This window comes from Tachypleus tridentatus, chromosome 12 (genome assembly GCF_004210375.1).
Source record: "Tachypleus tridentatus isolate NWPU-2018 chromosome 12, ASM421037v1, whole genome shotgun sequence".
NCBI lineage: Eukaryota > Metazoa > Arthropoda > Merostomata > Xiphosura > Limulidae > Tachypleus > Tachypleus tridentatus.
Genome location: NC_134836.1, coordinates 67708625 through 67733869, shown reverse-complemented (window position 1 = coordinate 67733869; position 25245 = coordinate 67708625). Strand labels below are relative to the sequence as shown.

The 25245-nt window shown below is 33.8% G+C and overlaps 1 protein-coding gene and 1 long non-coding RNA gene across 10 annotated transcripts in view; one reads left to right on the top strand and one right to left on the bottom strand.

Moving 5' to 3' along the window:
* The window catches only part of LOC143233469 (cell adhesion molecule Dscam1-like), a 134570-nt gene that overhangs the window by 83277 nt on the left and 26048 nt on the right, over nucleotides 1-25245 (top strand). For 8 of the 9 annotated variants that reach the window (XR_013018184.1, XM_076469729.1, XM_076469733.1 and 5 more), the window contains exons 11-21: nucleotides 1053-1226; nucleotides 2952-3099; nucleotides 5329-5477; nucleotides 7515-7640; nucleotides 11385-11555; nucleotides 11738-11808; nucleotides 18668-18896; nucleotides 20485-20583; nucleotides 21148-21336; nucleotides 22306-22599; nucleotides 23292-23456. Coding sequence is in view for 8 of the 9 variants with exons in the window: in XM_076469729.1 (XP_076325844.1) it covers nucleotides 1053-1226; nucleotides 2952-3099; nucleotides 5329-5477; nucleotides 7515-7640; nucleotides 11385-11555; nucleotides 11738-11808; nucleotides 18668-18896; nucleotides 20485-20583; nucleotides 21148-21336; nucleotides 22306-22599; nucleotides 23292-23456 (1815 nt within the window). In the remaining variant the exon portion in view is untranslated. The remainder of the gene's footprint in view (nucleotides 1-1052; nucleotides 1227-2951; nucleotides 3100-5328; nucleotides 5478-7514; nucleotides 7641-11384; nucleotides 11556-11737; nucleotides 11809-18667; nucleotides 18897-20484; nucleotides 20584-21147; nucleotides 21337-22305; nucleotides 22600-23291; nucleotides 23457-25245) is intronic. The other variant, XM_076469727.1, reaches the window with a different exon arrangement.
* On the bottom strand, nucleotides 11407-21330 carry LOC143233476 (uncharacterized). Its single transcript, XR_013018186.1, has 3 exons — nucleotides 21225-21330; nucleotides 20148-20270; nucleotides 11407-11537 (listed from the first exon to the last, which is right to left on the bottom strand). It is a non-coding gene; the product is annotated as an uncharacterized LOC143233476 (long non-coding RNA).

Genomic DNA, 25245 nt, shown 5'->3' with positions numbered 1-25245 from the left:
TCAGTCCAGTTTTATTATTTTGTTAATTGTAAATTATCAAGTTTTTTGCAATTCTAAATGCTAAGTTCTAAATGTAGGATTTTGTTCAGACAGTTCGTTTAATCTTCTCATGGACATATTTCTAAAATATATTTTTTCTTCTCCAGAAATGGTGTCATTGTCAAATATTGGTGGTATTATAAAAAAGGAGGGAACTATTAAAGTATTTATGGCTTTTTACATTTCAGCAGGATAATAATTGGAAACACACTTCCCTACTTGTGTAATGAATCATACTGTGCGAGCATAACAGTAAATTCACAGATAACGACTTATACGCAAAATGATGTGGTTTTACTTTGGAGGAATTCTAAATGTTTCGACAGAAGACTGGTGAACTTCTCTTCTGAAAAAGAATTATTTGAAGGAGAAGAAATGAGCTGATGATAAAAACCATAACAATGTCATCCCAAACTTTTATTGCTAACCAAATTAAACATTTGTAGGACCAGTTAAACTTATACAACAACTTAAGCCCAAAATAAACCAATACAAAGGAACACCTTTATACCTATATCAATAAATATAATCAAATATCTAAGCACGACCTCTACATTCCTACACTCAATTACACAACCCCCTTCAAACATATGGTCAGCTATCGGTCAGTTACCTCTTTCTTTCTTTGTGAACCTGACGATGACCAAAGTTCGAAATATTGTTCGTTCCTCTACATAGAATTTTCTGAATTCATACCAGCCGTTTTTACACATATATATGTCGTTATATAGTTAAGAATATTAAATAGCGATTATTGAGTCTGTTTTGCTCCAAAAATAACTTTTTATGGTTAATATTGGGTATAAATACAACATCTTTTATTCGGAAACTTCTCTGTGCAATAAACTTGAGTGTCGATGACTTGGACTTCGAAATATAATTGTTGGTATCTGTACGTATTTACTGTTAATTTGTATTGACTGGTTCAAGTTGCAATGCCTATACTAATTCTAACAAAACACGTTTTATAAATGTTTGTGTTTCATGTTTCTTCGACACGTCTCTTAAACTAGGTCAGCTGTCAGTCCAATATAATACTATTATTAGCGGCGCCAGAATCCAGACTTTAGTCAACGGTTCCTTAGTCATTCATCAAGTAGCGAAAGAGGACCAAGGCAAATATATGTGCGAGGCCAGCAATGGTGTGGGTTCTTCAATAAGCGCAATCTTTGAAATTAAAGTTCACAGTAAGTTTGCCTCATTTATTACAAACCAGTATGTAGGTGACACTTTTAAACACCTTCACAGCACTGATCGCACCAAGAAGTTTTTATAATATCTAAACTCACAACATTCATATATAAAATTTACATGTGAGGTGGAAGAAAACAATAACTTACGTTTTTTTGCCATACATATAAACAAAATAAACAATATCGTTCCCGCATCTATTTACCATAATAAAACATTCGCTGGCTTATATACTCATGTTTCATACCAGACTCCTTCAAATAGGGTGTAATATCTGTTCTGACTATTTCTATCTTCCCTCAGAAATTTAAAGAATTAATATCTTACAGTTTATCACGAAGAGTTTTAACAAATAAAGTCCACTAAAAGGTCACACAAACTGTCTCAATAATCCACTAAGACCCAACAGGGCCAGGTGGGTTAAGGCGTTCGAATCGTACTCCGAGGGTCGAAGGTTCGAATCCTCATCGCACCAAACATGCTCGTCCTTTCACCCGTGGGGGCGTTATAAAGTAACGGTCAATCCCGTTATTTGTTGGTAAAAGAGTAGCCCAAGAGTTGGCTGTTGGTGGTGATGACTGGCTGCCTTTCCTCCATTCTTACACTGCAAAATTAGGGACGGTTACCGCAGATAGCCCTCGAGTAGCTTAGGGCGAAATTAAAAAACAAAACAAAAATAATCCACTAGTTTTTATCAGTACTTTCATCAGCAAAGTTTTAAACTAAGATATCAAATTCAAAAGATAATGAAACAAATTTAGCTGCGTTTAGTATTTACGTCAACATTTAGAATATACAATAAGTTTAAAACCAAAGACACTCCACTCATTCTTATGTGCTCATGAGTCCTATATATTGATAAAACTACACGTCACCTACAGGCGCACATAGAAATTTCAGCAAAAAGCGAATATAAGCTAACTAATCCACCCGAGTCTTGTATCCGGTCGCACAGTTAGAATAACAATTACCCCAAGTTTCTGGAAAAAAAAAGAAAATTCTCGACTCCGGAACCGCAAACTTAAAACTCTTTGTCAAAGGAAACTCTACATTTTCAATAACCACTCAACACTAATAACATCATTTGTTCCTAGTTGTTATTAATGTAATAAATTCCGGATTCTCAGTATTTATATTTGATGTATATTATTATTTTAAAGATATAAAGTTTATACATATATTTCAGTCTTTCTTTGTAGTAGTTTCTCTTAACAATATTATTTACCAAACATGTGTATTCCGCAGATTTTGTCGTACATTTCATTGTATTACTACAATTTAAATTTATTCCTTCTAAACTTTCGATTGAATACAAAAACTCGCTCACTGTTATTGTTTTTTTTTTGTAGTTCGAATATTATGAACTAACTTTCATGACACATTAACGATTATTGTTATTTTTGTTGTTTTGAATTAAGCACAAAGCTACACAATCGGCTATCAGTGCTCTGCCCACCACGGGTGTCGAAACCCGGTTTGTAACGTTGTAAGTCCGCAGACATACCGCTGAGCCACTTGGGGGGGGGGGCACATTAACGATGATAATGGAACTTGAGGAAATTCCGAAAAGTCCGTATTAAAGATATTTTTTGTAATACCGTGTTTTTAATATTTATGATAAAAATATAGTTTAAAACCTTCAATGGACACAGTATAGATAGCCCATTTGTGTAGCTTTGTGCTCAATGACAAACAATCTTTGGTTATTTGTTTCTTTGCAGCGCCACCTAACTTTCACGTTAAGTTCTCATCACTCGCAGTGAAAGAAGGAAGCGACGTTAGTCTTACTTGCGACTCTCATGGTGATAGACCAATATTATTTACTTGGTTTAAAAATCACCAACAAATCCAAATAGAACGTCAACAAAGGTAGGTTGTGAATTATCAAAAAATTAAAACTTTATTTTAAGCACCAAAGTAAGAGAATTATTCTACATAATTTTAGAGCATCCTTTAAAAAAATATAAGTTAAAAGCGTCAAAAATATATTCCATAACTTAAATTTTAAGTTATGGTTTTAGCTCTTAGCCATGGGATACTGTACACACAGACAGTAAAACCTGTCTACGCCCGAAACTGCACAGGGGGAAACCTGTACAAGCCGGAAATATCAAAATTTTGTAGCATTATCTTTAGATTTCTCTTATACAAGGCTCTCTATATAGCGGAACCTGCGTAACGCGAACGGAAAACTATCTTTCACTTAGTGTGTGTGTGTGTGTTTTCATTTAGCAAATGCCACCTCGGGCTATCTGCTGAGTCCACCAAGAGGAATCGAACGCCTGATTTTAGCGTTGTAAATCCGTAGATTTACCTCTGTACTAGCGGGGAACTTCTTTCACCTACCTCATCTATCAACAAGTAGAATTAGAACCTGAGTAAGGAGGAAAAATGTTTTTGATTAAATATTAATTTTTTATTTAATTAATAATTTCTTTAAATATGAATAAATTCTTGTTTAGTTAATACTTTGTTTAAATATTAATAAATTATCGGACATTTTGTTACAATAAGTATTGGTTGAATATATTCTGTTGTTTTTTTTTTATCTGCCGTCATCATTCCGGAGGTCGCTATTCGAAAGAACAATTGACTGTACTTTTGGTCGCATTTGCTGATGGAAAACTAGAGAAACCATGGGTAATAGGTAAAAGTGAAAATCCGCGCTGTTTCAAAAATTTAAGGAAGAATCAGCTTCCTGTGGAATGAAAAGCGAATAATAAAGTGTGGATGACAAGTTCTATATTCGAGGAATTTTTAAACAACTTAAACAAAAGGATGGAACAACAAAATAGGAATATTCTACTTTTCCATTATAATGAAACTTGTCACCCAAATGTTCAACTTTTAAATGTTCGTTTAGTCTTTCTACCTTCACGTACAACATCAGTTCTACAGCTAACAGATAATGGAATTATACAGTGTATAAAAATGAAATACAGAAAACTGATGCTTCATCATATTATTGCATACATAGACAACTTTAAGAGAGCATCTGAAATGACTATGAAAACTAACATGTTAGATGCAGTTGCATTTTTAAGTCATAGAATCAAATGCGTAAAAGATGATTGCGTAATAAAGTGCTTTCGAAACTGTGGATTTACTCTTGATAATGGTTGATATTTGGAAAGGTTGTTTGTAATAACGATTCTAGTGAAATACAAACTCTAATTGAGAAGATTGATGCAGATGATTCTGTGAACGTGAAAAGTTTTGTAAACGTTGACAAGAATGTTTTAACAGAAACTGATAAAACTGAATTAAAATCTATAATAGAATCGCAGGATGGTAACAGTGTGAGAGATTTAGAAGATGAACAAAATGAAAAAGATAGTGAAGAAATAGAAATTCCTACTTCATCGCAAGTGTTAAGTTATATTAACGCTATTAAACTGTATGCAAAAATGAAGGGGGAAAATGAACTTCATGAAAATGCCGTAGAATTGGCGTTCTCTTTTAACTGCATGAGAAAGTCCATTAAAAGAAAAGAAACAGTTGAAATTGAACATTTTATTCAAATTTGATTAAGATTTTGTGTACTTATGTTTATTTTGAATGTCTATATTTGTTCTTATTTTAATAAATATAGCATAAACAGTATAATAACCTTCTTCACAAACGTCTTACTTTCCTTGAGTCAAGCAAGTATAACGTTCCGCTCAAAGATTATATATAATTGAGGAAATGCATGTTCATTATCTACGCCGGAAATTTTACTTGGTCCCGTGCAATTCCGCCTTAGACAGGTTTTACTGTAAGTTTGAATGTTGAGAATTTAAGACTGGAAAATTAAAAATCGACAATTTTTATTAACTGATATTAACGTCAACTATTGACATTGATTTATCACAAAAATGATAATAACGTAAAAAATTGTATCGAAAATATATAGTCAGATGTTATTTTCTCAAAATTAAGGTTGAATTACTTGTTATTTTTGTAACATGGATAATATAAACTAGTAGATACTCTTTAATTTTAATCTAAAGTCTATTTTTTAATTGCATGAACACTCTAATGTAAAAAAAAAACAAAAAAAAATTATAGCAAGAAATATTGAGCTCCATAAAACAAGTTAATAATTTTCTATATTAGATTTGTGCTGGACACAACATCTAGTGGGGAAATTACAAAATCCGAGCTTACTATCTTCTCAGCAAACAGAGCTGACTCTGGAAACTACAGGTGTGAAGCCAAGAATATCTGGGGCAGCGATGACCGAAGTCTTCAATTACAAGTCCTCGGTAATTTCATCTGAAATAACTCTTGGTTCAAAGCTACATGGTAGTTGGTATTCGATGCACTTGAACACCAAATCACTGTGGCACTGGAGTGACACAGAGAGTCAAATTAGAACCCCCTTTATCTCTAGTATGTAATTAACAGATTCCTTATCTAAAAACGTAAATGTACGATACACAAAAATATGAAAAACTAGAGGAACCTACTGTTTTTAAATATGTATACTTACAGTTCAAATATTTGAAAGAAAAAGAACAAAATATTTTAGGCGTTGCATGCATCGTCTGCCTTTTCTGTTTTAAGGTTATATTCAGCCGAATAACGTTACTTCAGCAGACATTGAACGTGACTGTAAAAGAAAAAACAGGCAATAGTGGAATTTAACTAATCTCAAGTTTTTTGACAACATCGATCTACTTAAACAATGTATTGAACTGTGTTTTGGTTGTTGTTATTTTCTTTTGCTGTAAAACTACTGCCTCATGTCGTGTTGTGGCGATAACTACTGACTCGTGTCATGTTAGGGCTGGACTCGTGTTGTGGGGAAACATATATTTCATTGGAAGTATTTAAATACTTTATCAAATATTAAATAAATAAAAGTGAGAAATAAGTGCGATACTCAAGTATAAACCTATTTATAATTTAGATCATATGTTTATAATTCTACACATTTACAGCTGAGCCGGGTGACTGCAGCCCAAAATTGTTTGTTACTGAGATTTTTCCTTTACAGAACTGTGCTAATTATAAAACTTGCGTACGTTTTACCTGTATCCTGTATTGCTTTTACAGATAAGTATTTTGTGGCATCTTTAAAACCAACATTTTAGTGGCAGAATCAATATAACTTTAATTACAATACAAATGGATGAGCTTGTATAATATGCCATGTTTTCAGTAGCTGTAAATTTATCTGCATGTTAGATTTAACTTTTGTAATCAATATTCATATTAAAGAGAGGGAAGTATTTATATTTTGTGTTGATCGCGAGATACTGCGTCAGAATGAGGCCCAGCATGGTCAGGTGAGTTAAGGCATTCGACTCGTAATCTGAGAGTCGTGGGTTCGAATTCCCGGCGCAACAAACATGCTCGCCCCTTTCAGCCGTGGGGGCGTTGTAAGTGAGGGTCAATCTCACTATTCATTGGTAAAAGAGTAGCCCAAGAGTTGGAGGTGGGTGGTTATGACTAGCTGCCTTCCCTCGAATCTCACACTGCAAAATTAGGGACGGCTAAGGCAGATAGCCCTCGTGTAGCTTTGCGCGTAATTCAAAAAACAAACAAACAAACTGCTTCAGAAAATACTCAGGTTCTTGAATAAGTTCTTTAACAAGTGACATGATAAATATTTGCGAGGAAATGTGATGTATTTTTAAATGTAGTCTAATAGAAAGGAGGAAATAAGATGACACCAGTTGGTTAAAAGTGGTAATAAATCAATTTTCGGTGTAGAAAATTTTGAAACGTCAAACAAGGACAAGTTCCTCACAACCTTATATTATTTTATCATGTTATTGTAAATAATATATTTTTTTCCCATAACCAAGATCTTTCTCTTTTTCTTGTAAATTTGTTTGTTTGTTTTAAATTTCGCGCAAAGCTACTCGAGGGCTATCTGCCCTAGCCGTCCCTAATTTAGCAGTGTAAGACTAGAGGAAAAGCAGCTAGTCATCACCACCCACCGCCAACTCTTGGGCTACTCTTTTTACCAACGAATAGTGGAATTGTCCGTAACATTATAACGCCCCCACGGCTGAAAAGACAAGCATATTTGGCGCGACCGTGATTCGAACCCGCGACCCTCGGATTACGAGTCGAACGCCTTTAACACGCTTGGCCATGCCGGGCCTTTTCTTGTAAAACTACTAGGTTTATGCAACAGGCCTAGAGCAAGCATCAGTAATTAAGTGATGAACCTCAATGTAAAAAGGCTGGGAACAACTGTATGAGATAATACAAGCATACCTCGAGTTAAGCTTAATTATTGGAGGGTTGGTTTTAAATGTTATTATATTGGATGATTATTGAAATTTTAGGAATTCCTGATTCACCTCGGAAAATACAAATGAAGAAAACTGAAGCAAGAAGTGTTACATTAGCTTGGTCTGAGCCTTTTGATGGGAATAGGCCTATCCGTAAATATATTGTTCATTATAGAAAAGGTGAGCCTTATCTGTGAATATATTGTCTCTTTCACACAAGTTATTCTTGTCCACAGAATTTTAGATAATTAAAAATAATGCGAGGTCTTTTCTGAGAAGAAGCCAAATTACTATCCGTATTTGTATTCTTCTTTATCAGATAAACTCAGTTCTCGTGATTGACGTTGAAGTTCAATATGAACAAAGCAAGTCATTATCGCGCATATGTTGTTACATTTTAAAGTTGAGTCTCTCTCTCTCTCTATATATATATATAGATAGATAGATAGATAGATATGGTAATAAGCAAAATTAGTTGCGACTATAATCACCAAAACTTGCAAAACATGTTTTGTGAATGATCCTGGAGACACTTTTATCGAAATGTTTTGAGTTTTATTATTAGCATCGTAATTTGTAAAACTTCCAAATTTAACTCAAAATCTTAAATTATGCTTGGAGTTTTCTAAAAACTACTGCTAGAATGATTAACTCCATTCTCTGAACTTTCATCTAAAATGTGACTTTATTTTATCTTTTATAATTACTTTCCAATTTAAACAGACTTTAGAAGAATTGGAAACTACGTAACGTTGGGAAATTAATGTAATAAAATAAAATAAATTTGAAACATGACTTTGACATAGAAACAAATTTATCTTATCTAACGATGTTTCAAACATGCTCTTCCTCGGGTTTTTATTTATAGTTAATTTCCCGAAAGAGGGCCCAAGGTTACTTGGAAGGTTGGAAGTGTCAGGTGTTTTACTCAGTGGTGTGTTGTCAGTCAGTAGGCGCTGAAATGACATCACTTAAGATGCTTAACGTTGCATTTTGTACTGTTGTGTCATTAGTAAAATGTGTGCATGCTATGAATCACGAGAAGGATTATGTACTCTGTAGGCTACAACACAGCATGACATATGAACTTCAAAAGTAAAAAATAAAAATATGTGCTACTCTTAATTTTGGTTTTATGATAGTTACACTTGAAAAAGGATAGTTTCAGGGACCCCGAGGAGAGACATCTAGTTTCACTTTATTGAATTAAACTGATGTTTAATCGAGTAGCGAATTTGTTTGTTTGTTTTGAATTTCGCACAAAGCTACTCGAGGGCTATCTGTGCTAGCCGTCCCTAATTTAGCAGTGTAAGACTATAGGGAAAGCAGCTAGTCATCACCGCCAACTCTTGGGCTACTCTTTTACCAACGAATAGTGGGATTGACCGTCACATTATAAATGCTGATAATAGTGCCGTTTTTTAAAATATTACTTAACTACAGTTTATCAATAAGCCACTTATAACAGCTGAAATTTTGAAAACAACAAAATCCTCAGTTGTAGAAAAAATAGAAATTTTATTCATTGAATCCTGCATTAAATCTATCATGACGGGCCACTTCAAAAAAAAAAAAAAAATACAGAAAAGTGAAGGGAAAAGGAAGAAAAAATTTATCTTGTTTCTGCAAAAACAATTTTTGTTTAAAAAGATTGTAAATGCCTTTCTTAAACTGGAAAAAAAAACATGATTACAATAAACTGTACACATTATAAAAGAATAGTATTAGGCTTAATATTTTTTTATTGCTACATTTTTTATTTGTTCTCTTCTTAAAGAGAGTGTATAACAATACTTCAACCACACAATGTGTATTACTCTTCTTATTTGAAAAGCCATAAATAAAAACTTAGTTGCTGCAAAATCACTCTGTGCACTTTGTGGCATAAGTATATTATAAGATTAATGGTTAAATCCACTATTCAACGAGAAAAGCACAATAAGTGCCAAAGATGTTGCTTACAAGCTGTCTTTCCTTTAGTCTTACTTGGTTCAAAATTGGAAATTAACACAGATAGCTCATGTTTACCCTTCGGTTGTAGCTTGTTGCAAATATAACAAGCTTCTTAATAAATAAATAAACCATTCATAGTTAATTAAAGTGTTATATGTTTCTTCCTTATGAATAAGTAAAATAAGGCAAATAACTTTATAAGTATCTAAAAACTTATGCATTTCTTGTTTGTTAATAATTAATAAGGGATGTGTTTTTTAGTCATAAATGGGATGGTATCTCTGTTTTATATTTGTAAAAGGAAGTGTTGTTTATCTTTCTGTTCTGCTGTTCTGAGAAACTGATTGAACCACTTTTGATTAAAAGTTGTATTTAATGCTGCATGTAGTACACGTACCTTTACATTAGATAATGGATTGTTTCTTTCGACTCAAAATGATTCATGGGAGCAGCAAATTCCCCATTATATTTTAATCCTGGTATTACCAGGTATTTCTGTTTAATAATAGAATTATTTTAGAGTAACCTGAATCTGATGACTCAATTGAGTTTTAAGTTGCATAAGAAATAAGCACATTGGACATGTTTGGTATACAGTGAAAACAATATTTATTCATTCACACATGAAAGAAACTGTGTGTGTACATGCATAGACAAGAGAACAAACACCTGTACTGGATCATGAAATAGAATGTTAGCTGTCTTTCTCACAAAATGAAAATTTGCTAAACTAATCACAAAGAAAAATCAAGTAAAATTGTAATAAATTAAGTTCTGTACTTATGCAAGATACCATGGTTTCTTTACCACATAACTGGTAATTCTCTCACAGATTTCATGGGCTGTAACATACAATATACATAGCCAACAAAAGATAATGCACTTTTTAGCTCTATTAATATGGGCCTGGCATGGTTGGGCATTATGGCCCTCGATTCACAATTCATCAGTCATGAGATCGAATCACGTTGCTAAAAAAGCTCTCCCATTCTGTTGAGAAGACATTATAATATGACAGTTAATCTCATTATTCCTTGGTAAAAAGTAATAGCTAGTAATGAGTGGTGTTGGTTATCTGCCTTCTCTCTAGTCTAAATTATGAACTGCTTGCAAAGCCTTCCCTTGAGAACTTTATACAAAATTCAAGTTTCATCAAAGTTCAGTAATATGTTTCAACTGTGAGTTGGATATGTAGATCGATAATAATTAAAAGAAATCAAGATTTAAATGTTTTGATGTTACTTCTTTCTCATTATTTTACTTCAATTCCTGTATACATTTATTTTATAGCCTACCAAAAACAGCACTTAAGTATATACTTCATTTTCTTCCTTGTGCTCTACAATTACAAGGAACATAATATCATACAGGAATGGTTCATCTAGATTATTTTTGACAGCTACCAATGTATTACAGGTGTACTTCAAGATTTATGACAAACACTGTGATACTTGGCACCATAAGCCCATGTATAAACTTCTAAATGTCTGTGCTATATTTTAACCTTTGTAAATTGCTAGCATTATAAAATACTTTAAGATCCAAAATTTTGCTGAACCTTGTGATTCTACATTATTGCCACCTCAAGAATAGACAAATAAAATAATATTATCAACTTTATTGTAAAGAGGGTCCACCAACTTATGTGTTTTAATAAGAATCTGTTTCATTACATAACTCAATTTTGTATTGTTAAACATAACATTGAGTGATTTGTCTAGGTTTCATAATGGTCAACAGGATTTCTTCAATACCCAAATCATTATTGAGTGTGGGTGTACATGGTGCTTGGAGTTAGGTTTAAATTAGTTTGATATTCTAACTGTGAAAACTTTTATTGCAGTTTACATGACAAAGTGATATGTAAATCATATGGCTATGCTATACTAAACTATACTGTTAATATATTATCAGTACATAAAAGATATTTAGACAGTCATTTTTATAATTGTCTTTTTCTTTGAATCTTAGAGAATGGCATTGAGAATCAAATGGAAGAACTAGTTCTTGAGTCAGACCAAAAAGAAGTTGCAATCCGGGACTTGCAACCAATGACTCGCTATCACTTCATTTTATTTGCTGAGAATGATCTTGGAAGGAGTCAACCAAGTGAAGTTTTATCCACTACAACAGAGGAAGAGGGTATAATAAATGATTTAAGCCACAAAACGCTCACTTTATTTCTAATTACTTCCATTTTAGGCCTTAATAATAACATTGAAAAAGCATAAATATTGTGACAACAGCATGATATGCCGATGTAAATTAACTTTATTTTAATTGACTAACAACAGGGTTGTTTGAAAAAAATTGACATTTTTCAGCACCAAAAGATCCACCAAGAAATGTTGAAGCTGTAGCAACAAGTTCCCATAGTCTACGGATGTCATGGAAGGTAATAAATATAATGATTCATCAAATATCATTAATTGCTTATAACATGCCCTTTAAAAATAAAGTTTATCTTTGCTTGTAATATTGGCATTTCATTGCAAGTTATATATATATATTAAAACATTTATTGCTCTACATAAAAGTATGTTACTTATTGACACCTGTTTTGACCTGTAGCTCATGCTCCTATTAATTTCTATAGTACCTCAAGAAGTATTCAGTGCAGATTATATCTAACATTATTGCTAAATCAACATACAATTGTCACTTCCAATTCACAGTGCTTTGATGTGCTGCACCTACTAAAAAAATGTCAGTGAATCTTTTATAGATTATCTAATAGGCAGTTAGTCATAACATTAGCTAAGATCAAAAACTGTGCAAAAGTAAACAATTAAAAATGTTATAGCACCTATTTTGTGTCTTGGACAAACTAGAAATCTAGAAATGAGTCTTCTATTTTGGTCTAATTTGTACAAACAAATACTAAGTAATAGAAGTGTTATATGTAATTATTGTGCATGTGCATCTAATGATTTACAGTCATGTAAATCTGTTAGATCATGTAAAAAGATGGTAACTGTATCTTAATAATATCATATTAGTAAGGATAAACTTGTCACCGGTGGTGTGTAAAGTTATTTTACATTACTAGTGAAATACAAACACACATACACTCATTTCAAAACAGAGAGAATGAAAACCAGAAGTAATAAAATCTCATCTAAGTTGACATTAATTGAAATTACTTAATACATGTCATGTCATCAACAAGATATCTAAAAGTATTAGCATGACCAGCATGCAACTGATTATAACTGTTTTCAATAATAGATTTAAACAAAAATCTTGCTGCGGAACACATTTTGCACTGGGTTGGATTACTTGTTCATGTCATTGAGATTATTTTATCAAACAACTTAAGTAATAGTGTAATCATACCTAAGGAAATACAGTACTTTGTAAAATAAAATCAAATAGTATGTTTTTGGTATTCACCTTATCTAATTTTTAAAATTTTCACTGTATGTTTCTATTATGTGATTAATATCTTTAATCTCTTCACTGTGGCAGTAGAATATATTCCCTGTACAAATCTTTTTTGTTAATGTTATATTTTTCCAGTATTTGTTACATAGTTTCACAACCATTATAACAGGATATTTAAGATTTAAGGGCAGAACTTCCTATTTTTTGAAGCCAAATTCATTTCTTTTTCTGCATCACTCAAAAACCACATGTAAAAGTTTGTTTTTTTTAAGCCTACTGCTCTCAGTTACCAACTTTATCCTAATTTAGTACTCTTTATGTGCATCCTTTATTCAAAACTTACTTGCAGTGCACTGGTAGCTTTTCTTACATTTGTTGCTTGAATATTTTGAGGATGATACTTAGGGAAGTCTGTTATACAAGTGAAAGCCCAGTGAACCCTTTTTTCTAATTACTTATAGCTGATTATGAACATACATGGTCATCGGAGAACTTGTTACAAAACTTCCGTGAAAGCACATTATCCTGCTTAAAATGTTTTCGAAGTGATATGACTTTGTCATATAATCTACACAATGTATTCAATAATCACTTAAAGGAAAGGGTTAGTATATACCATAGGTTCTACAGCACAACATACAAATAGATACTATGCTGTGAGCCCTATAGCAAACAATATAAGTAATGCCAGAAGTAGTCATGTATTATTTCACCATTCCATAACTAGTTTACAATATATCTTTGGTCAGGTATATTTCTTTAACTTTTCTAAATTTATGTGCAGGTGTTCTGCATTTGCTTGAAGGTAACTGACTGATCACCTTGGTTCAACAACCTTCGGAGACAGTCGCTTGGTGGTCTTTGTCAGATGCCTCAATTTACATGCATCATGCAGCAATACATATTAACACATGGAATTTGGTGAGATAAAGGTTAGGTTAACCCCTGGTGTCTTTAGAGCTTAAGAGTAGTTCTCCATCTTTGAAGTTGCTAAAAAAAATGTTCTCATTGAAAGTGGATATTTTTTACCTATTAGTAAGTCAAATTGAGATGGTCAGAAGGGTCAAGGACTTGATCTTAAGTAGAAAAAAGTCAGGATTTAAAATCTAACTTCAACCAAACTCTGATTGGTAAGAAGTTCAGTTAGAAATCTTGATTAATGTTTTAATTAGTGAGTTTACAAAATATTCAAATTTTCCAGAATTGAAAATATTAAAGCACAGCCAAAAAAACAATGAATATGCTAAGCTTACAGTTGGCATTTTACATTAGCTACTATTTGTGAATTTAATTTGCTACATATGATTTATTCTACTAACAAATATTTCAGTTTGATATAATAAAAATATCATTCTATAATGGTATAGAAAATACCAGGTGAAACTGCATTGTGGTGTGAGCCTAGCTGTTGCTTTATTCCTTTCTACAAAAATCTGCTGCCTGTCAAATATTTCAGTATAAAATTGAGACGTTTTCTCACCAGATACACTGAGTCTTCAAATAGTTTTCTAAACGTTAGTAATCATGACTTACTTCATATCTCAGAGCCCTAGCATACAGATAAAATCCTATATTTCCATTCTAATATTACTTGACAGTTGTGTTTACATTGTAATTTATTCATTCATGCTATACAACACTAATGAGACATTGTTTAACATCCATATATATGTGAAATACCACACACACACACATATATTTAATCGTACATATGTTGCCATATATATCTAATACCACACATCAGCACATATACTTATTGCCTTACACAGCTACTCTGGCTTATACACTGTTACTATAGTAACATATACAAGCAACTTTCACTACCTATATTTCCATTGTGCTGCCATCTATGAGCCAATAAATCCATCACGATTTCTGGGCATCAAGAAATAACCAATTACAAGCAGAAATGAGCCAAACTAAGTGTTTTCAGCAAATTTCAATACACACTCAGACCAACCTATACTAAACACAACAGTGCACAATAAACACATATATTGCCCTAGAAGGCCACCAACACTAGAATCCAAACTATCAAAGTATTGTATTATCACAAGTGAATTGATTCATCATTGAAAATTAAATACAAGACAATCCAGTAAAACAAACAGTATTTGACTCAAATTCATAACAACCTGATTTATATTCTCTGCTGATAAAATCACAACTCCCTCATTGAACATACAAAAATTATACGTGCACTCTTAAATGTATTATGGGAGAGCCTAGTAAGTACTGCACAGTTTGCTTTGCAGAAACTCTACGATTGGTCACCTTCACAGGATGAGTGATTTTCATTAAATGTTTGAAAAAAATTTCAAAATAGAAAATTACTCATTAGCTTAGAAAATAAGGGTTACAACACTCCTTTAGCTGAGTTTCAAACTCCTATTTATTTGTACAAACCGTTTATGTTCTAGGCTTTATATCAATTGTCACCATCCATTCTAAGTGTACAATAATCGATCAACTATCATATCCTGTGGATATCATTTGGTGAAACTGCATTCAAATGTATAGAAAATAAAAGTCTCAAAACACTTTTGGTGCTATTAATCTTACAATCACAAATCAACCTCACTTTGTAATAATCAAGTAACAATCATATGGTTGCATACAATTTACAGTGAAATACCACTTAATACCCTAAAAGGCAAAGAATGGCATTCTTTTCAGCCTTTAGTCATTGTCTTTCTCAGCTGCTCATCTGGTGATTTATCCCAGCTGTAACTGTCAGGAGGTTACCACCAATACCTCAACTGAACTATCAGAGATATTTGTACCTCTCTGCTAGCAACCTTCTCATGGCACTCACTTTTTACAGCTAGAGAAGCAGTTTTAGAATCTTTCATTTCCTTCTTATTGGGTGAGTCAAGATAATACAGAACAATACTTTCATCTCTCCCTGACTTAGCAGTCTCAATCTATTATTTCTAGTCTAGATAATTCTTAAGATTTTCATCAGTAACATATGGATTTAGCTTGTCAACATATTCCATGTGACTGGTGTAACCCATATGTCAATGACACATTTTGTAAGAATACAGTATAAGAACATGTTGTTGGCACGTAAATTCCCAAACTGTCTTTTCATTACATCTCTCCTTTCATATGCTCAGAGTCTGAGCTGTTGGTGTACACACTGATGCACATCAACAAATACAGACCATAACATTCCACATATTCTTGTAAACACTGTGGAACACATATTATAGGATTTGGAATATATATCTCTTCTACATAGTGTAGAAATTCCCAACCAAACATGGGCATATTCAGTAAGTGACCACTTGATCTCTGTTCAATTTGTATGCTATGTAGTCATGATGTGCGGCAAGTGCTCATTCCAGTAGTTTTGCTGGCATTTGCTTGAAACTTTCTTCAACTGATTGCTAACCCACAAGACTCAGATTGATAGGGGTAAGGACATGTCTTCACCATCCCAACACTTACAGGGAGTATCAAGGTATTGAAATTAGCTCACTGATCAATCTGCATTTCTTCAGGTACACCAAAGTGAGTGATAGGATGTGCTGAAATATCAAACACTGGATAAGCCTCAGACCTCTTAATGCAGTATTCCTGTATTGATTACCTTGTTTAAGTTTAGTACCAGTGATATCCATGGTCACTCTCTGTAAAACAGAAACAACAGTTTTGTGTTATAAATTACATTGCTCATGCCAGTTTTTCTTCTAGGTAGTGCACATCAAAAAATATTCACACTGATATTTCATCTTCCTTGATGACATGGTACACCCACAATAGTTCTGTGTCAATCAACTACTCTTCTCAGGGTTCCTGAAGTATTATTTGTGGTATTCATTCACTAGTGGAATCTCTCAACAAATTACTTGATATTGTTTCAGCAGACATGACCTCTATTATAAACTACCAAAAATGGCATATTCAGTGAAATGGAAGTGTCTTTTATGTAGCAAAACATTCCATCATCATTTTCATGATGTTAGCCAAGACAGTGTAGTACAAGAAAGACCTATTCCAATAATGTTGTGATCCAACCTGATCCAGATTCTTAAAGTTTATAAGTCACTTAAATGATATATAATGTACCCGAATGGTAATATTTCTATCATACAGGAAGTGTTGGAAGTATTCTACAAAGACTGCAACTATTTTGTCCTTTGTCCTGTATTATGTGCATTCAGTCCATCAGGTTTAGTGAGAGGAGATGATGGCTTGTCAATCTGAAATAAGTTAATCACAAAATGGGTGGAATAAGATGCAAAACCAAGAAAACTGTGAACTCTCTTTATTCACAGGTTGAGACCAGTCTCATATTACTGAAAAAAATTCCATCTGTGTGAAAATAAGTGTGCATTTCCCTGATTTCAACTTCAATCCTACTTTTTGTATCACTGTAGTACCATTCTCAGGTTTTCAGTAGCAGTCTCAAGTATGACATCACTGACATAGAGGTCCAGCATGGCCAGGTGGGTTAAGGCGGTCAACTCGTAATCTGAGGGTCGTAGGTTCAAATCCCCATCACACCAAATATTCTCACCATGTCAGCCATGGGGGCATTATAATGTCATGGTAAATCCCACTATTCATTGGTAAAAGAGTAGCCCAAGAGTTGGCAGTGGGTGGTGATGGCTAAATGAGGGATGTCTAGAGCAGATAGCCTTGAGTAACTTTGCATGAAATTATGAAAAAAAAACAGAAAAATACTGGCATAGGCTAAAGATCTTTTCCAATACAGTACCTTTAGTGTTATGATCCATTAGCTTCTATAAAATGGCAGGCACATTAAATAGCCAAATAGCATGATGAAAACTTGTACAAACTGTCTCCAGTATTGAATGCAATACTGTGTCTACTCTTGTCATCCAGTTCAACTTTTCAATAATCAGATGTTAAATTTAAAATATGGAACCATCAGGAATCTTCTAATGTGTCCAAATATTCACCTATCTGTTAGAATGGCATCAACACAAATTAACATGTTCACCTGTCTGAAATCCACCCACAGCCTTGGCATGTCCTCCTTCATTACAGTTACATATTCCGTAAAGGCTATACCCTTTCATCTTTTAACATTCACTGTATCTTAGTAATGACTAGATTTCTAGTGCACTAGAGAAGCGTACATGAATGGTGGTTTAATTTGCCATGTGTCATCTACATCTGTATAACATATAACATATTAGTCCATCCTCTGAACTAAACTAAAACTATTAAATAAGAACAAAACCTCAAATTCAACCCTTATAATTCATATAGTTATCATGCTTTCTCTTAAACTTCCTTAAATTTACTGCTTCTACAGAATTCAAAGGCAACATATTCCAAAGAGCATCCACACTGTCAGAAAAATAAAATTGCCACAGCTGAAGATTATTCTTACCTTGCTAAAGTTTATATTTGTGTCCCATACTCCTATCATTCTCACCATTACATATGAAAAAAAAGACATTAAACACCTCATACACATCCCTTCTAACTATTTTTCTAAATAAAATAATTCCAGAGATCTTAACTTTTTCTCATATGACAACCCCACCATCATAGGCACCATTCTAGCAACTTCCCTATGCAGACCTGAGTATCAAAGACTCCTCTCAACCCTAGCAGCCATTATTGTCATTAAAGAACAAAGAGGCTGGCCAAGCTGGTAAACAGATGACACACTTTGAATGTGGATAGAGATTTTGTTTCTTTCTTCATTTGTGTTTGTTTCTTGAGTTTACTATCCAAGTATGAAACTATTTTCTGTAGCACATTTCCTGGGTACTTTAAACTTATCTGTTTGTTCATCAGTGTAATGAAACACTGCAAGCAGAAGCATTAAATAATTGAAACTGCAGCTCACTTCTATGTTTTTTCAACTTCTCTACTTTCTATAACAGAATTCTGCTTTAGAAGATGAGCAGCAAAGAATCAAAGGCTATTATATCGGATATCGTCTGTACGGCTCTGATGACTCCTTCATCTACAAGACTGTGGGGCAAGAGAATAACAAAGAGGAATTGGATGGACTACTTCCAGGCAGAACATATGAAGTTGTTGTTCAGGCTTTTAATGCAAAAGGAGCTGGCCCTATGAGTAAGGAGGTCCTCGCACAGACGTTTGAGTTTGGTAAGTATAGCGACACAACTCACAACTTTGTAGCATCTTTTAGCTGACGCATTTTGCATTTTAAGAATCAGTTGAAATAACGCTGCAATTGTAAGTGAATACTAAACGCTGTGTACTGCTTCTAGAGAAACTGATATATGGTTGCTAGTACTTAAGCATAACAGGACTGATTATAGAGGACATGTTAAATCAACTTGTTTAATACGGTTTACATTATGTAACTTGTGTTAATTTGTTATCTGGTAATACATATGTTGATGGCATTCTGAACCAACTTTTTTTTCTACTGTCAATATTCAAATGTAATTTTTTAAAATTATTTTACTTATGCAAACCCTCCCCACTAGTACAGCGGTAAGTCTACGGATTTACAACACTAAAATCAAGGGTTCGATTCCCCTTGGTGGGCTCAGCAGATAGCCTGATGTGGCTTTGCTATAAGAAAAACACACACTTATGTTAAAACTAATGTATAAAAACATACAACAAGTAACCACTGGAATAATTTCAGCTGCATAAAACAATCTTGACAAAATTTGATGCAGCTGGTATCTCTTCAAATCTTTATAGATGTAACTAAAGAATGCAAAATGATTTAGATAGCTTACTCAAACTTCACTCTTAAAGTAACATTGAACAATCCAAATAACAGATTACGTTTGAAGAGTTGCATTGTAAAACTAGAATATCTATTAATTTTGAAACTAATATAAGTTAATACTAGTACCTTTTAAGAACAGCCCGGCATGGCCAGGTGGGTTAAGGCATTCGACTCGTAATCTGAGGATCGCAGGTTCGAATCCCCGTCGCACCAAATATACTCGCCCTTTCAGTCATGGGTGTGTTATAATGTGACGGTCAATCCCACTATTCGTTAGTAAAAGAGTAACCCAAGAGTTGGCAGTGGATGGTGATAACCAGCTGCCTTTCCTCTAGTCTTACACTGCTAAATTATGAACGATTAGCGCAGATAGCCCTCGAGTAGTTTTGCGAGAAATTCAAAACAAACAACCCAGTATCTTTAAAAAATTAGTTAATATTTTATCATAAAGGCATTCGTCTGACTCTAGCTTTTCTTCTAAATAAAATAAATACAGTTAGTTTCTAAAGGTTTCAATTAAAGGTAAAAGATGTGTTCAAGTGAATATGGATTATACTTTTTGCAGTGAATTGTTAAACTTTCAAAATGTTAAACAGTCAAGTCACGTGACTAGATTTAGACGTATGACAAACGAGTTGTCTTTCACTCACCTCAGTTTACCTGTATTTATGTAGGGTTTGAAAAATAAACTTTATCACTATATGAAGCATAGTCTTATTCTTTCGATTTTTCCTTGTCCAGGATTACTGACGAGGGGTGAAATTCCCTGAAATCTGTATAATTCAGTAATATGTGGTTAATGAAATATAATATACTTCATATTTATTAAAATAACAATAACTTCAAATAAGTAACTCACGTGATGTTGAAGGTTAACCTAAGTTATATGATTTATTCATTTAGTTTTTGTTTTTATTTATCATTTTTACTATTAGCGTTTTAATTCTCAATAAAAATAGTTTATAAAGTGTAATTAAAATACCCTAGACCCACCAAACGCTGTAATTGCTACTGTAATGTCAACTACGTCATCGTCGGTTCAGCTTCAATGGACAAGAGCAAGACATGATACCCAGCCTGTGACTGGTCAGTGCTCGATATGTTTGATTACTAATACTCAAAATATTAAGAATCCTACTATTTGTCACTGTCACTTAATGTGTTAAATGCAATATCAATGATATTCATAAATGCATTGAAATTTGTAATCAACTTTCTATATATATATATATAATGAGAGGAAAAAAATTCCATAAACGGTCACAATAGTTACTACATGTTTTTATGTTAATATTCAACTATTTGGCTTCTTTCTAGTGTTTATTATTATGCATATAGTTACTAAATAATTTTCTATACATTAAGACTCCACTGTAATTTATACGTATTTTAAACATTTTTAATTAAAATTTTATCCTTTTGTCTATTTTTATCATGCAAAGAGCAAATTGCACGTATGTTTAAGTTATAAACATTTTTAATTAAAATTTTATCCTCTTGTCTATTTTTATCATGCAAAGAGCAAATTGCACGTATGTTTAAGTTATAATTCTTTTTCGTCTCTCATAGTTTTATCCTAGTCGGCAATGCAACAATTGCTATACCAGCTTTATAAATAACATTACCTAACCCTATTTCTAATCTTCACAGGTTATGTGATCCACTACCGATCTCAAGGTGAGACTGCGTGGTTTGAAAGTCAGGTGTCTGGGGATAAAAATACTTACTCGGTAACAGATTTACAATGTGGAAAAACCTATCAGTTTTATGTAACTGCTTTCAACACAATGGGGAAAGGAGCTCCTAGTGATACCGTGTCAACTACAACCGAAGGTACAGGTAGGGGAGCAATTAAAATACTATGCACGAACGTTTCATAGCTACCCTAACTTGTGTTTTTCATGATTAAAAATAAATGTTTTTAATAGTAATAAATATGATGAACAGTAAAGTTAAATATTGACTTCAGTGCTTATAACTTATTGTTGATTTCAAATTACAGATTTACGATAGAACAGTTTTGATTTTTCTTCTTTTTTGTTACAAACCACTATCAAGAAATTTTTATTTAATGATAGAATATTTCAGCTTGGCTGACCCTTTAGTAGTAAGAAATATTTGAATTGTTATTTATATAAAGCAGTAAGACTTGAGTCTAAATGGTAAACGTCTAAGCAGAAAAAATAAGTTAATATTTGCAGTCAATCGTTGTATTTTATGACGTTTTTTAGTATAGAGATTTTTCCCACTTCACTAGATTAGACATTTTTCCTCAAGTTTAATCATAATCGTTATACGAACCATCATTAAAAAAAATAATTTTTAAGCTCTATTTTAAGAAAAGTGGTAAGTAAAAGTTACAAAGACAGGTGGGTCATTTATAGGTAGTACTGAATATTTTGCAGGAGAAAATTAAAACGATTTGTATTTATAATAAAGCTGATGATTTAACTTTCAGAAAGCAATGAATCTATATTATAACAATATTGCATACTTTTCTGCTTCTTCTGTCACAAAACTACTCTCTTAAAATTTTTCTGTGTCGCCTAAATCAAAAATAGAATTTACTTGTGGGTAATGAATTGATATAAGGTTCGTGTGTACTCAAAACTTTGTATGATATTACGCTGTGTATGTGTGCGTATGTCGTTTGTAACCATGACCATCTACTAATCATTTACAATTTTATAGTTTTAACTTCAGGTTTAATGGGAACATGCTTTTCATTGTGATTTTCAATTTAAATTTTAAATAAGTTCTACTCTCCACACCAAAATAAATTTGTAATACACCTTCGAATTTTTATAGCTCCTGTGGCGCCATCACAGTACGACCTCATCTCTTTTAATTCCACAACTATTACGTTTAACTTGGACAGTTGGAGAGACGGCGGTTGCCCAATACAATACTTTCAGCTTCAATATAAGATTCAAGGTCAAAGAGAATGGACAGTGATAGGTACAAAGCTCTATCCTGAGCAGCAGATAGTGGCTATCACTGACCTGAAACCTGGAACGTGGTATTCTGTTCTAATGAGTGCCGTTAATAGCGTAAGCGTTGTAGAAAAGGAATATAGGGTAGCGACTCTGACGCTATCTGGTGGTAAGCTAAAACATTTTTAAATCATTTGTCTATAATTTTATTTCGTTTGCATTTGAATCCTTCAGTTTTTCTGTAATGATACCGAACTGACTCGTCTTTTGAACTCTGTTAATTGTGTGTGTGCTCTAAATTATAACCTGGCATAAAGAAGTTGTGTTTATGCCTTTAGATACAACCTTGCCTATATAGATTACGTTTGTGTCCGTAAGTACGAACTTGCGTAAATAAACTGTGATTGTGTCCTAACACGGAACCCAACACAAAGCAACTCTAAACAGTTTTCATCCTGTTCGTACTTGACACAATATTATCGACTGGACAGGTTTCTTTCAAACGTAACGAACGTTTTGTTATGTTCGAACACATCTTGTAAAGGCATGCTTATTACTTTCGCCGGAGGAAAAAAAAATCGTCCTGTAACGTGTATTTAAAGAACGAAAATTGTTAAAAGTTTTAAAGTTAACTATCAAACTATTTTTTTCCAATATCTAATACTTTAACTATCAAACTACAGTTCACAAAACAAGAATGAAACAATGGCTACAGAGTTTTTTTTCGAAAATATTAGTGCTTTGTATATTTACAAAATCTGTAAGTTATCTGCCATAGTATAAATTGTATTAAATATATAATTTCTGCTCTAAACTAGATTTCACTTGATCTAAACTCTTCATTCTTATATCTTTTCACAGCTACTGTGGTTCCCCCAGGCGATTCTAGTCCAAGGAGCAGGTACCGAAGCCTATATATAATTGTTCCAGTATGCTGTGCTGCTGTTGTTCTAATCGCTACAACTCTAGCCGTTTTCTTTGTTGTCTGTCGTCGTCGAACTTCAACATCTTCCAACGTCTACGAGGGTATATTTTAATATCTTATATTTCTCAAATCGTTCTTGTGCGTTTTAGCCTTTCTTGATTATCTTCGTTGCAAGGGCGCTAATCAGTATTGATAAGCAAATTTTCTGCGTCTCTCCAAGTCTATCGTCTAATTTTGGCCCTTTTACCCTCAAAACCATGTGATGGCTTATCTGCTTAAAGACACAGTCATACACACAAACCTTATAATGATACCCCAGATCTCGACGGAAGCAGTGAGACAAAATCTAATACCAGGTTCTGGCTCAGTGACCCTGTAAACCAACTATTAGGCCACTTATCATGCTTTGGTTACCTTCCTTGAGCATTTGGCTCCATTTATAAGCCTGTGATGGTAGGGGTCGATGGGATAAGCCATATAGATCAAGACATCTCTCGGACAACCACGATTATGTTTGCCAAGTTTGGTCCTGCTAGTCATAGGCTGAATTAGTACGATAATAGTTAAGATTGTCAGTGTAATTTTTATAAGATAGTGTTAGTAGTGGTAGTTAATATTCTATTCAAAGAGCTTAATAAAGCCATTCTGGCAGCAGAAACTCCTTTGCTATAACATAAAAGTTCAAAGGCACCCACAAACAAACAAAAAATATAGCGAACTGCATTTAAAGTAATCCAATTTTCATTTGCAGTGGTCACATTATATACCTTAATATAACACTTCTAAATAATCCATAAAAATTTGAATAGCTTTTTATAGCTAACTGTAGTTGGAAGAACTTTAATCTGTCAACAATACCCCTCGGTGTGGATTCCTGTACGTGGTGAGGGGACCTCCCAGGGAAGGTTTTGTTCTATCTGGTTACCTTCTCTGGGATCTAAACATCCACCCACGTGTTTGCCGTGCGTGGCGACCTGTGAAGGGGAGGAGAGGATCCTGGTGGTTGAGGGGTCCAACCCTAACACACCACTTTGGCCTCGAATTCCTGTAGATGGGCGGCCTTTGGGTGCCCCCCCCCTTGGATCAATCGGCTGGTCCACTTGGGCTAGAGTCAACCAAGTACCAGTGTTGGAAGTTCTCAACAGGTGTTGTGGACATTGTGCCTGATGCTGGTGTTTGGGTATAGTGCTCACGAAACCCTGGCGTTGCTGCATTGTCCTTGCGTGACTTTGTAGTGCGTCCCCTTGTAGGGCTCCATGGTGGGTGGGGTCAGTGGGTACCGAAATTTTTTCTTTTTCCTATGGATTCTCTAAAAAATTTAAATAAAATTGTAAAAAAACAGTCAATGGGTAAGCGACCACGTCTTGAATACTCAAGCAATCTTCAACATCAGTAACACACGTACCTCATTTTCTTATATTACATTTTCTTTCGGAAAAACCTTTAGGGCAAATGTCCCCTTTTTTTATTCAAAAGGGACTAGAGGGACTTGCTGGCTCTCCAAAATCAGTAAAGAAACTTCGATCTGGTGACATATTGGTTGAAACATCCACATCCCAACACAGTGAACTCCTCTTGAATTCAAAGGCAGTTGGGGATATACCTATTGAGGTTACGCCCCATGCTACCTTGAATTCTTCACGAGGAGTTATTGTTGAAAGGGATTTGAAGAACGTTCCCGAGTCAGAGATTCTCGCTGGTCTCTCCACTCAAGGAGTTTCTGCAGTGAGGCGCATCTCCACTCGCAAAGATGGAATTACACTGCCAACAAATACCCTCGTTTTAACATTTACTTCACCACGTGCACCTGCCACCATCAAGGCAGGTTATCTCATTTGCAGGGTTCGGCCATACGTACCAAACCCTCTTCGATGTTTCCAATGTCAGAGA